Source organism: Hippopotamus amphibius, chromosome 4 (genome assembly GCF_030028045.1).
Source record: "Hippopotamus amphibius kiboko isolate mHipAmp2 chromosome 4, mHipAmp2.hap2, whole genome shotgun sequence".
In the NCBI taxonomy this organism is placed as follows: Eukaryota; Metazoa; Chordata; class Mammalia; order Artiodactyla; family Hippopotamidae; genus Hippopotamus; species Hippopotamus amphibius.
In genome coordinates, this window is record NC_080189.1 from 91,848,756 (window position 1) to 91,862,371 (window position 13,616).

The following is a 13,616-nucleotide window of genomic DNA, read 5'->3' on the forward strand; positions in this document are numbered from 1 at the left end:
TTCAAGCTAATTGTTCTTACTGTAACATTTTTTATTTGAGTGTATTTGTTGATAACTCCTTGTGTTTTTTAAAATAAAGCCAGAAACACTCCAGTCAAGGTTACTGATGGGATAGTGATTATTCTTATGTGTTTAGAATGGACTGTGTTACAGAACAGTGAAGTAGTGACACTGAGACAGGGCTACCTAAATCCACCTGAGCTACTGATTGGCAAATTGCTTAATTTATGTTCCTTTCATCTCATCTAGTTATACTAACCTCATTAGCTCTCTTTTCAGAGTAGTTGTAGATCTTATGCACTGACCTCCTATTCTGACCTATATATCACCTTCTACAAGTGATTAGGGTAAATGATACCAGGCATGCTTAAAAAGTATATGTAGTAAATGGTGCACACTTTAAAAAAAGAAAAAGTCATCTTTTCTGTTCATAAATAATGATTTTGTTAGGCACCCAATTAGCTTTTAAGAGTAGGCTTTGACCACTAGTATATGGTGGAACATTTAGAAAGGACCATATACTACTAACAAGAAGCTCAGTGTTTCTCTTCTAAAAAAATCTCCTGACTACTCACTCTTATTTCCCACTTCTTATTCACAAAGCTAAAACACACTAGTGCTAAGATATTGAATTATTTTTTTCTTTTGAGGTCTCGATTTATTGTTCCCAAACCATCAATTGTAATAATGTTCCATGCTGCTCTGGAATTCAGCCTGAGCAGCCCTACACTGTGTTCTTGACCACACATGTTGCCCTGTTTTCAATTAGATTAGTACAAAAATATATTATTGAAGTCCTCAATTCTAAAGGTAAATTCAGCATTAATGATTTTTCCTAAGGAAAAGTAGCAAATAAAATTGCATGCATTTATTTTGCGTATGTAATTTCCATCAACAGGTATATGTATAGTGAACATTTCATTTACAGCTGGCTGACTAGGAGTATTTGACCAATAAAACACCACATGCATCATTTTTGAATAGTGTTTACAGTTACAGGCATGGTTACATTATCAGCAAAAACGAACGCCTCTCAAATTATGGCCAATGGAAATATATGGAATACCTTGCTTTTTTTCCATTGTTCTGTGGATTAAGAATAGGCCACAATGCAGAATTTACTCCCAAGGAAATTCAGTATCACTTATGTGTACAGTTAGTGTTACCAAAATGTATCCGTTTTCAGAACTAAGGACATCAAAGACACCCCGTCCTCAATATCTCAGAGAAATCAAAACTTCATCTACATACAGGTGACAATATATTAAAGTTTTGGTGTGTATAATTTTGCCTTACAACCCTAGTTATATAAGTTAGTATCTATTAAAAGTAAGCACATCACACAGCACCTTTTATATGTTGAAAAGTGTACATGAGCAAGAGTGGAAGAAAAAAAGCATTGATTAGAAAAGCCCACAGTCTTTCAGATTCTCTTTGATTATTATATCTGTAACTGCATCAAACACAAACTTGACATTTTGAGTATCTGTGGCGCAGGTCATGTGGGAGTAAATTTCTTTATCTTCTTTTTTTAAATTCAGGTCTAGAAACTGATTCTTGATGTAGTTCCCTGCATCTTCAAATGTATTTGGACCTTGTTAAAAAAATATTAAATCAGTAAACTTTAATTGCATTTAAAAAGCATAACATTGTAAATAATATCAGTAAGTTTTAGGATTTTTGCTTTGTGTGGTATTTGATGTTCTCAGGATTGAAAAATCAAAATGGCAATGGCTAATTATCAGGGATTTACACATCATCTACTTTGTGGTGGGAACTATGCATACCTCACTGGGGGCTTCAAGTGACTAAAAATGTAACCGCTGCATCAAAAAGTTCACAAGAGATTAGAAACACTAATATATTTATACAACAAAGTGAGTGAGTAATAAAGCCCTTATATATGTCAAAGACTATGCATGTAAATGTGTATGTGGGTGTATGCATGGATATTAATATGAACTAAAAGAAGAAAAGAATAGAAATTTAGATGAGTGGACTGCATAATGAGGTGTTATTTGAGCTGGACCTTGAGGGATAGCTAGGAGAGAGAAGAAAAATAGTGTGAATGAATTTCAGCTATATGACATTCTGGGAAGGGCAAAACTACAGAAACAGTAAAAAGATGAATGGTTTCAAGGGTTGGAGGGAAGGGAAGAGGTGGAACACAGGGATTTTTAGGGCAGTGAAACTATTTTGTATAACACTGTAATGGTGGGTACACTGACATGCGTTTGGCATAACCCATTGAACCCAACACAAAGAGTTAACCCTAACCTAAAATATGGGCTTTAGTTAATCATGTATCAATATCTGTTCATCAATTGTAGCAAATGTGCCACCCCAGTTCCAGATGTTAATGACAGAGGAAATTGTGGGAGCTCGCCAGAGAGGGAGTTTATAGAAACTGTTTTCTGTTCATTTTTTTTGCAAACTAAAAATTGCTCTAAGAAATAGAGATTAGTACTTAAATGGAAACAGAGCCCTTAATTAAGATTCTATACTTGTAACATTCAATACAGAAGCATGATTATATTCAATCATGCGATAAGTAAATATATAATTAATGTTTACAAATAAGAAAAATATAAGTACTCATTACAAATTAGCACAAACAGCTCTTTTGACACAATGCAGCACCCTGGCATACCCACATATCTAAGTGGTGAAACTGGCTTTATATTTGTGTTTAAATCGTAAATATTTCTATCTTATACAATTACATTAACAACAGAGCATATAGCTACAAAAAAAAAAAGTCTCCAAAAGAAACACAACCCTTTTAGAGAAACTGACATTTACAGTTGTTGGCTCAGAGGGTCAGTACGAAAACTCTAGGAGCTAGGAAGATTGGAAAAAGTGATGTCACTGTTTTTATTCATTCAAATTATTCCTCCGGAAACTCAATTCTGACTTTGAAGAGCCACAGCATTTCAAGGTTTCATTAGGAAATATATAAAAATATGGAATAAAAATTATACTCCTATTATAATGTTTAAGATAATATAGTTTGCAATGTCGTTTGTTACATTATATAGAGTAGCAACCCTGGTCTATCTTACCACCTCCTTTTTAATCATTAGAGCTTTGCTTTAATGCAGGCAGTGTAGAGAGTGTTTCTTCTTTATTTGTAAGATTCTTTCCAGTTTGGATCATACACATGACTCAAAAAAGTATCATAAGCCTCAACCTCCTAAATATTACACATCAAGATCCAGATAGAAAAATGTATCTTTATACAAAATTTTAGGACTGTGGAATTCAAGGAAAGGAATCTTACCACTGTACTCTGGAAAGCAGATACTAAGATGCACTTTGGTTACTTTTTCTTGAAAGAGATCTTTTTTATTGAGAAACAGGACAATGGAGGTGGTTGCAAAGTACTTGTGATTACAGATACTGTTGAACAGGTGAAGGCTTTCATGCATTCTGTTCTGTTAGGCATAAAAGACGAAAATGTGTAGGATTGTTATTTGCAAGATATTAATGGTGGGTATTATGAACAAGAATCTAGAAATAGCATCTGTCTTTGGAAGGTCTTAATTGAGTGGGAAATGGGATAGTCATGTTGGAAAGCACAAATTCTTTTTTTTACCTGACCATGTTTTCCTCTCAGACTTACCACTTCTTCATCTTCCACCAGGACCATGTCATAGGCACTGAGTGCAGTACAAAATATAATGCATGTAACTCCTTCAAAGCAGTGAATCCATTTCTTTCTCTCAGATCTCTGTCCACCTACATCAAACATTCTGTAAAAAATAAAAATAACACCATAATGAATCTTACAAATATCCTCCAAAATTTACATTCAGATGAACATTTGGAGTTATAAATGAATGCTGTATGTTTAAAAGGTAGTCTTTTAATTTGTACTGATTATAAAGTAAGACTTGTTTGGCCAATTTTCAGCTCAAGGACTACAGAAAAAGAGAATGTTCATTTTTTTGGTATTCATGTAGGCTTGAGTAAAATAATTCACATACTGACTTTGAGCAACAGGAAAATTTACAGAAGTTTAGAGTTTTAGGAAGACATCTATTGGCCTCAGGGATTTGGATCAAAGTCTATGCACGTTTTTAAATTACTAGAGCCCACAAAAAGATTGTAAGCTACCATAGTTCCATATTACGATTCTTTCCTGTTCTCTTAGCTCCCCCTGAATTCATTCATTCATTCAATTATCATTTGTGTTCCACGTACTAGACACTGCTAGGTAGGCCTCCTGACACAAAGATAACAAGACATGGTCACTATCTTCAAAAAGCTTGCTGTCTTGTAAAGAGAGAAATACATTATTATAATATTGTGTAATAAGGATTCTAATATATAAGGTAAAATGTGAGCCCAGAGGAAGATTTAAGTCACCCTGAGGGATAGTGAAACTTACTCAGAGGAGATGTTTGAAATTTGGCCCTCCTTCCAATTTTGGGTAAAAGGTACCAATGTGGACAGAGCAACTCAATAAAGAAACTAGAAATTATTTTTAATTCCCCCTCCTTTCCCTTGTCTTCCCTATAGTACATGACAAAATGCAGTTGCTAATTCATCCACTCCTTTGCAACTCCTCTCATCTCGTACAAGCCACTACCATTTCTCACCAGGGCCACTACAGAAGTGTTCTAACGGGTCTCCCTCCCTCTAAGGGCTCTAAAATCAAATTCTCACAACACTCAGAATTTTATCCTAATGTAAATCTTATTATACCACTTTTCTGCTTAAAACCTTTCAAAGGCTTCTTTTCCCCCTTAGCATCAAACACAAACTTGTTTTGATGACCCCCAAGGCTCTAGCTGTTTTGGTTCACTCCTACCTTTCCAGGTTTATCTCCTACCATTCTTCTTTTCAATTCAATCAAATCACAAGGCTGTTCATTCGGTTCCTTTAATATATATCTACATTTTTGCTCTCTCAGGACTTTTGCATAGTCCATCTCCTTTCCATGTGACACAGTTCCTTTCTTTCATAAGACTGCTTCTTTCTCAGCTCTCAGGTCTTAATGTATCTCCTTCACAAGTAGCCACCTTGAGCGTCCTTGTGAATTGTTAATGCTCTCTATTGCCCATTTACTTTCTATTGTATCATTTTACTTCTTTTATAGTAATTGTCACAATCACTAATTAAAGTGGTTTATTTTTTCACATGTTTAATAGCTATCATCTCCCTAATGGAGCAGTGGCCTCCTGAGGATGGGGACCATATCTGTATTAGTGGTGACTATATTGTCAGTGCCAGGCACTGCACCTGACACATAACAGACATGCAATAAATATTAGCAAATAAATGAATAGATTCCATGTTAATGGAGGGGGGATTTTTACATAAAGCACACGTACAGGGCATCAAGAAATGAGAAAACATGGCATGCTTGGAGCAAATAATTGTATTTTTGGGAATGTGAAGATTAAGGTAAAAACACTGAGATATATGACCTGATAATTATTCATTTATTCAGCGAATATTTATTGAGCATTTATTATATTCCAGGTACCAGAGATTCAGTCTTGAGAATCTTCTAATCTGGTGATGGTGGTGGTTGTGTGTGTGTGTATAAATAGACTTAGGATATCAGTATCTAATAGGAAGTGTAGAGAGTGCATTGTAGTTTGAAATGGAGTGATCAGAAACTGCAGAAGATGATAGTTGTGTAAAAAGAATGTTTCAGGTAAAGGCAGCAAAAGCAAAGGATTTGAGCAGGTACAAGTAAGCCTGAGGTGTTGGGCAAGAAATAGATTTATTGTGTCTTTTACATTATGAGAAGATTTTATATTGTAGTCAATGGGGATCTATAGGAGATTTGGGGTAAGGAATCAACATTTGTTTGCTTATTGTTATGTTAAGTCACTTTGATCTGAGTTCAGAAGACATATTTGATGAAGAGACTAGAGACAAAGGAAAAATTCTGGGGCTTTCATAATTGCTTAATCCTAAGATATTATGTATAGGGAAGCACCCAAGCTGTATAGAGATTTCAAATGTAATAACTATATTGGGGTATAAAATGTTAATCAGCTGACTTATTGGAGATAATCCAAGGACAACACATTGTAGTACTACATCTTAACCAAGTAGAGAACAGATGCGTAGAACTAAAATTCCTCAAATATATAGATGTACCAGTGCAAAATCACTCCACTATTAGTGGATTGAAAGAGAAGTTGCTCACAATATCGAAGACAACATTTAGGAGTTGAATACGTATGTAGCCTGGAAATTTAATTTCAGCGTCAATAAAGACTATTTTAAATGCTGCTAATTAATAAGTGCTGCCAAACACCTCTGCACTTTGACTTGCGATAAAAGTGGACAAAGAGGGCAGTTTTGACGTTAAGGTTACATTATGTAAAAATTAGCCAACAAATTTAATTTTTAAAATTCAGTGACCATTCTTATGGAAGCAAGGATAATAAATATGCACTCAGACTTTTAAACTTCTAGTCAAAAATTATTTAAACTTCATAAACTTATAAGATAGGTACAGTTATCATTCCTGTTTCCGATGAGCCCTTTGAGCAACTTGCCCAAGGCTTATTAATTCAACTGATATTTGAGGCTGCTGTGTACCAGGCGCCACGATGGGTTCTTTGTATATGATAGTTACACGGTGAACGTTGCTAAGCTGCATTGTGAAGCTCATTAAATTCTACTTACTTAGACTAGAGGTCCCTGATGAGTACTGCATAGTTAGTAGTGCCTACTGTTAGCTGTCAAACCCTCACCAAGAATTATCTTTGTTGTGGAGTCTTTGTTCCCCAGGTCAGACAGTAGCTCTCTGTGTGATCAAACAGGGTACTGGGCAAAACATGAAAACTTTCCCCTTCCCAAGGGTTTTGTTGCATTCTTTTAATGGACCACCTGGCCACCGGCTGACTTTGATAATTCAGCTTCTCTGCAGCCTGCTGTTGATATTAACACCTATGTGTGAGGGAGAGCTAGTCTCCTCTTCAGTCAGAAATATACAATTGGTAAGGGGTGTACGTTACGTAACATGACCCTCAGCATTCTCTGAACAGACCCCACTGTTCTCTCAAGGTATCTTACAGCTTCCAATAAACATGTTTCAAGATACTTAGCTTTCTCCCAAGGAAGGAAGGGCAAAGATTACTCCATCTTAGGGTTTTATTCATGTTGATAAAATGGCTTCTGAAAGTCTATCTTAGATTGCATGCTAATAATCCTTTCATTTTATGACTCCCTTGATAAATGGAATTTGTTTTTTTCTGTGCAGATTGACGTTAGAGACATAGGTCCAGGGAGCATTGACCGCTTCTCTAATGCCATCTGCTATTATTAAACTGAAATGCTCAGTAGCAAATCAGACCCGTGGCTGGAGTTTTGCTTTCATATTGATTCTCCTGGATATTACATTAGCTCTAAGAAAGGTTACATTTTGTTTTGCTGCTGTCATAGTAATTTGTTGTTTATACATTCTTTTCATGTTTAGCTCTTCCTCTAAATTTTAATTTGGGGCTTTTAACTTTAATTTTAGAGGTGTAAGTCATTATAACCATTGAAAAAATTTGGAGATTCCCAGAGTGGAGCACGGAAGAAATATAAATATGCACTCCATCAGAACTATTCTGAGAAAAACAATAATAGAAATCAGAGGAAAATCTGTACACTTGCTGACTATCTGGATTGGTCACATCTACTGGGATAATTAATGAGGTGAATGGATATGGGATATAGCTTGAATAACCTTAATTCCCTGAATAGTTAAGATGACCAGAGCTTTAATGACATTAGATGGAACTTGGAATTCTCATTTTGGGAAGGTTTTTTGTTTTATGTATGTATGTAATACATGTTTCCTTAAGTCTGATATTTAAGTAAGGATTCTTAAATATTAAAAGAAAACGGGTTTAAATGCCTGAAATGTATGATGTAACTAAAAATTCACAGGCCAGGCTTTCAAGAGACAACTGAACATCAGTTATTTGTTAAACTGCCCATGGTATTAATATAGGGCAAGCCATCAGAGTTTTATGGCTTTATATTAAACAGTTGACTAAACAGTTGAGTTTTATAGTCCATTTTAAACATTTGGGAAAGCTATTGAGTTTTATTAGTTTATGTTAAACAGTTGGCTAAATATTTGACTACACAAGATTATTCACACTTCATATCAGAATAGATTGTTATGAAATAATATGCCCTTTATAGCACTTGCAAACTCACTGCATTGTCTAGGATAGCTAAAAATTAATAATTCTACCGCAGATAATTTATTTGTGAGATGTCTTTGCTCATCCTATAAGCATGTGACTCTCTTAGAAAAATAACAATTTCTGAGTTCCTTTATGTATTTAAGCACAGAAAAATCAGAACGAACCTGAGTAGAAATTTATTTTAAATTATTCTGTTGAATGCAATTTATTCAACATTTGACTATATCAGAATTGGTATAACTTTTTTATTTTTATTTTTTATTGAAGTATAGTTGACATACAAAATTATATTTCAGGTGTACACCATAGTGATTCAACATTTATATACCTTAGAAGTTGATCACCACAATAAGTCTAGTTATAAAGTCCTAAGATGGCTACCTAAGTCAGGCAGATTCATCACTGTTACACAGCCATAGCAAAATGGCTTAACCAAGTCTTTCCCTGGTGCTCAGTTCTGAAAATAGATTAGGGCAGATGCTGGCAGATAAAAAGAATATGCACAGAAGTCATTCTAAATCTCTTAATTGTTTGTTATTTAAAAAAACAGAATAAAAAAACATTGAAAACCATACCTGAGCCTGGGTCTCTAAACTCCCATAATTGTTAATACTATATTTTCTACTAAATAGTGTGTGTGTATAACTTAAAATGCCCACTAGATAATTCTTTGATTATTGAATAATATAATTCTTAGTCATTAAAGTAAACTCTATCATAGGAATAAATTAGGCATCATCTTCTATAGCTTATAATTTTGGTAACATTAACCATGAACATACCTGAAACAAAGGTATAGTTGTACATGAGTTATTGCTCCATGAGATCTAATAGAGAATAACAAAGCTAAATTGGAATGTACCTGCTGGATAGCAAACCAGACTCACTCCTAAGCTAAGATGTCTCACAGAAATGAACACAGGTGTGTATGATTCAACTTCAACTTCAAAACAATTATAATTTGTTTCATATCATAGATCTGCTAAACACTGTTGAAAATAGTTATGTTACAGGTATAGAATCTAAAGCTCTATGTAAGCTTGGTAATAGTTGCTGACCTCTTTTCCCTAGCTTCCATATAGTTTTATGTCCTTTGAATTCTGTTTCTTAATCATAGAGCAATTAGGAAGAAAGGATTTCTCTATAATTGATAAATCCTTGTAAATCTATAAGTTCTTTGCCCTGAGGAATTATTTTATAACAATAAAAGGGCTCACATTTGCATTGCATTTTCTGTTTACATAGTAACTTCTGTAAAGAGAATTGATTTTACCAGTTTGACAGTTGGAGTTGTGGTTTGATAAGAACTCTGAGTTAATTTGCCTTAAATTAGATGATACATGAAGATGATACAGTACATTGACAGAGAGAGCTTTTTCATTTTGATGTTCCTGTTTAAAATTCTACAGTTCTTGAATTTAACATGTAAATTAAGCCTTTAGTTTTAAATAGTCTTAGGATGATTTATGCGATGTGAATACAAATCGATGCTAATGTAAGTACCTGAGCACTTACTGAAACGAAGTTGGAAGATACTTATTTTTATACTTCCTATTTTGAAATACGAAATTTTACACTGCAAAAGCCTGTGTGCTTTTGGATAATCCTATTTAGCACTTCAAAAAAAGTGATTTAGCTGTGAGAATTTATTAAGGGATTAATATATCTCAATTGCTGTGACTGAACTTAAAAATGTATTTAAATGATTTAAAATAGTTCCTTAAAAGTGAGTATAGCTGTGTTTTTTTATATTTTATAGTAAAATTTAAGTATTTTCAAAATTTCATTGTTTAAATATTTGTTTTTAGAGAAATTCCCAGCATTCTCTTCCTCATAGACATGGCCTTTAATAACACACCCTCTTGAGCCAGAGAGAAAGCAAAACCTATTAAGAAAATAAAAGAACTCAAAACCTGTTTTAGTGGGTGAGAAGGAGGTAGTAGTTGCATAGTATAGAAAATGTTATGTCAAAGTAAGTCTTAACTGAGCGTCACAATCCAATTCACAAACATCTTACATTTTAGCATCAATAGTGTGATGGAGAATTAACATGACCTTTCCCATTCCTTTGTAAGGGCTGGTGATATACAAAAGTAGAATAGATCACTTACACAACTTAAAATGCTTTACAAAATTAACCACAGAATTACAAAAGGACAGGAAAATGGTGATGCACCAATGAACGTCTAGCGTCCTAATGCAAATGCTGTATTCTACTCAAAAAATAATTTGTAAAAATGTATGAATAATGATATTACTTGGTACTGAGTGAACTTGATGTTTCAATAAAGACATGATTTTCTGAGCTTTTGTGTGTTCACCGGCAATTGTTGCACCTACCCTCATTTTAGAAGCACAGACTTGTGAAGTTACACAGAGCCCTGACAACTGAAAAATATCTCCCCAATAGGCTGTCATTTTATCGCTCTTGGCTCTTCTCCCTGAAGGGAATTAGGAATGACCAACAACAGTGGAAGAAGCATTTACTGTACAGAAAAAGAATGGTTTCTGGCCCAATTTACCTTAAAGCCCATCAGTGATAAGAGGTGTAAGAAGTGTGGTTTTCGAAGTTAGGAAGATATGCATTTTAATCATATTTCTAGCACTTCTGTGTATGATCTTGGGGAAACCTTTTACCTTTGTTTAGCCTCCATTTCTTGACTTTATGCTACATAAGGATAGCAATGGCCATTCATCATGTTGTAGTAAGCGTGTAAAGATAGTGTTCATACTTGCTTGGCATAGTCCATTTATTCCTCCAGCCTGGATTGACTGTGTACCTGCTCTGGATTAGTCACTGTGATCATCACAGGAGATAGAGTGGTAAGCAGATCTGGCCCCTGGCCTTCTGGAGTTCAGAGCACGTGATGCAGAAACAGAAACGAAAAGAACAAACTGATAGAGACGGCAATTTCATATATTGGTAAGTTTAGAAAGAGAAAAATAGTGTCATATTATCAGTTGTGTGCTGGTCCTGGCTCACATTGGTGTCACTAGAAAGAAGTTTGCTTGTATTTCTTCACAACTCTGCATTTAACGACATCATGTTGGTAGGTTGAAGCTGGCTCCTGTCAAAGTGTTTACACCCAGGACATCATCAAGGGCCCAAAATCAGGCTGCCCGCCCTCCCCCTCCTCCTGAGAGCTTCTTATATGTTTACCCGCACTCTGCAGGGTATAGTAGTGACAGGAATATTAAAGGATGGTTGATAGATAGGATGGTCAAGGCTCCGTGAGGAGACAGCATTTGATCTGCAAACTTCAGGATAAGAAGGGGCCAGTCCTTGCAGAGACCCAGGGTCAGCTCATTGTAGGCAAGGACAAAAGTAAGTGTGAAGACTCTAAGTCTTGGAATGTTCAAGAACAGATACATAAAAAAGATAATTCATGCTAGTGACTATTTCTGACAAGATACTAAGTTGGTTGATGTTGTAGAGAATGACCAAGGTTAGGAGCTTCTAGGTGTTCAATATGCGGCACTAATTTTTAAAACTGGCTTATTATGATCCAGACAATCTAGGATCCAGAAAATTCCACTCACTTATGTAAGATGAGCAGACACGAAGTTGTAACTCTCTGTTGGGACTTTACTTCATATAATCTTTACAGCAACCTCATGAGGCAAGTAAAGAAAAGGTAGCTTTATTCCTCAAAAACTGCTGCTAATTAATGGAGAACCTGGAGCTGGGACCTTGGGAGGATTAGCCCCGATGCCTACTAGCTTCTAGTCTGTTTCCGTGAGAAATTCGGAGAGGAGAGAGGAGAGTAAGAGGAAAAAAATGAGTGTGCCAAAAATGCTTGGACAGGCTCAGGAGGGGCAGAGAGGAGAAACTGAACTTGGGCTTCCAAAGGAAAACCCTTGAAAACTGGATCAAAGATCAGGAGTCTGGAGAAAGTAGTTGCCAAAGAGGAACTGTACCACAGTGATGACAGGCCTGAAGACAAACTGCTTACATTTGCCGAGAGGAATGTTGGTCCCAGTCTTTGCAGTTCCTTTATTCTGGTTTGATGTTTGCTTCATCTTTCAGAAAATTAACTATTTGTGGGCCTGAAATTGAGGGGTAAATTTTGAAGGGCTTTCTTCTATATTAACTTGAAAATATCCTGGCCGTCCACGTAATAACTATTCTAATGAGATATGTGTCAGTTGTTTTAATACTTAAAAAAATTAAACTTTTATCCCACTGAAACAAATTTTCCTCTTAAATGGATACAAATAATGTCACTTTTTTTCCCATTTTTTTCTACTTTTTAAAAACATTCCCATTATTGCATACGTGAATGTTTTTATTGACTTTTTGTTTTTATCATTACCAAAGGATACATCTAGAACACTGTGCTAATGTTTAATATTCCATCCCATCCACAATCATAGGGAGAGGTACTTAAGTGTCAAGGCACATTTTCTAACACTGTGATATGGATTTCTACTTCTTGGTATAGTAAATGAGTAATTTTACAATAGAATTTCTAGGAGGGTCCTGATACCAATGAAAATAATGGACTCATTTTTATACCCAAATCATGCTGATAAAATAGGCCTTGTTTTTCCAGTAAATTGTATCACATTCAAAAAATTGTCAATTATTTGCATTTTTTAAGTTAAGGAAATAATAAGAATAGTTCAAGCAAATGGGAGAGTAGGAAGGCACAAGAAATAGGATCCCTGGCACCTGCTGGTTGAATGTTATTTAACTATGTTTCCTTTTTGTTTTTTTTCAAAGTAGGATATCAGTTTCAAGGATGAGGAAAGTAAAATCTAGCTCCCATCTGCTCAAGACAGAGGCATTTTTATTGGAGGGAGAGGATGAGTCTCAGGGCGAGGGTTGGCATGTAGAGCTGCAGGAGAGCAGGGAAAGACTGTTGCTGAAAGTACGTGAGGCCTAGTGAGCATTTCCAAGGACTCACTGCCCTTGACCATGAGTTAGAGCACTTCTCCATGAAAAAATATTGTTCCTGATGCACATTTCTGTTGAGAGTTCAAAAAGCCATTGGATCATACCTGAAATTCAACTCTTTAAAGGAGAACTGAGTTTCAATGATTCCAGTTGTTTTCACTCGAGAATGTAGAACATCTTGTTCATTTGGGACATAGCCAGGAGCTGCTATTCTGTCCAAATCATTAAGGTAGCTTAAAAAAAAAAAAAAAGTATATTTTTAACTTAGTTTTAGAAGATACCTGATTTCAGTACATATAAATTTTTAGTTTAGAGTCCATTAAAATTATTAAACTCCAGACTGGTGCTTTTTAAACTCTGCTCCTCAGAATTACAAGAGTGTGGTGGCTGGGATGTTGCAGAGCACTGAGTGTGACACACAGCTGACCTGTGGGACCTTTTTTAAAGGCAACTGGATGAATGTGGCCTTAGCTTATATTTTATACGCTGATGTGATGGATTCACTGGTGTCTGAATTGACATTTGAGAAGAAAGCTCCCCTCTTTATAGAA

General features: G+C 35.3%; 1 protein-coding gene across 1 annotated transcript in view; it reads right to left on the reverse strand.

Annotated features, from left to right (window-relative positions):
- Positions 1–1,403: 1,403 nt before the first annotated feature.
- GNAT3 (G protein subunit alpha transducin 3) overlaps positions 1,404–13,616 on the reverse strand; it is a 45,732-nt gene continuing 33,519 nt past the window's right edge. Inside the window, exons 5-8 of the mRNA XM_057731783.1 lie at positions 13,170–13,298; positions 3,623–3,752; positions 3,281–3,434; positions 1,404–1,594 (exon numbers count right to left, since the gene is read on the reverse strand). Of these exons, the coding sequence (XP_057587766.1) occupies positions 1,404–1,594; positions 3,281–3,434; positions 3,623–3,752; positions 13,170–13,298 (604 nt within the window). The remainder of the gene's footprint in view (positions 1,595–3,280; positions 3,435–3,622; positions 3,753–13,169; positions 13,299–13,616) is intronic.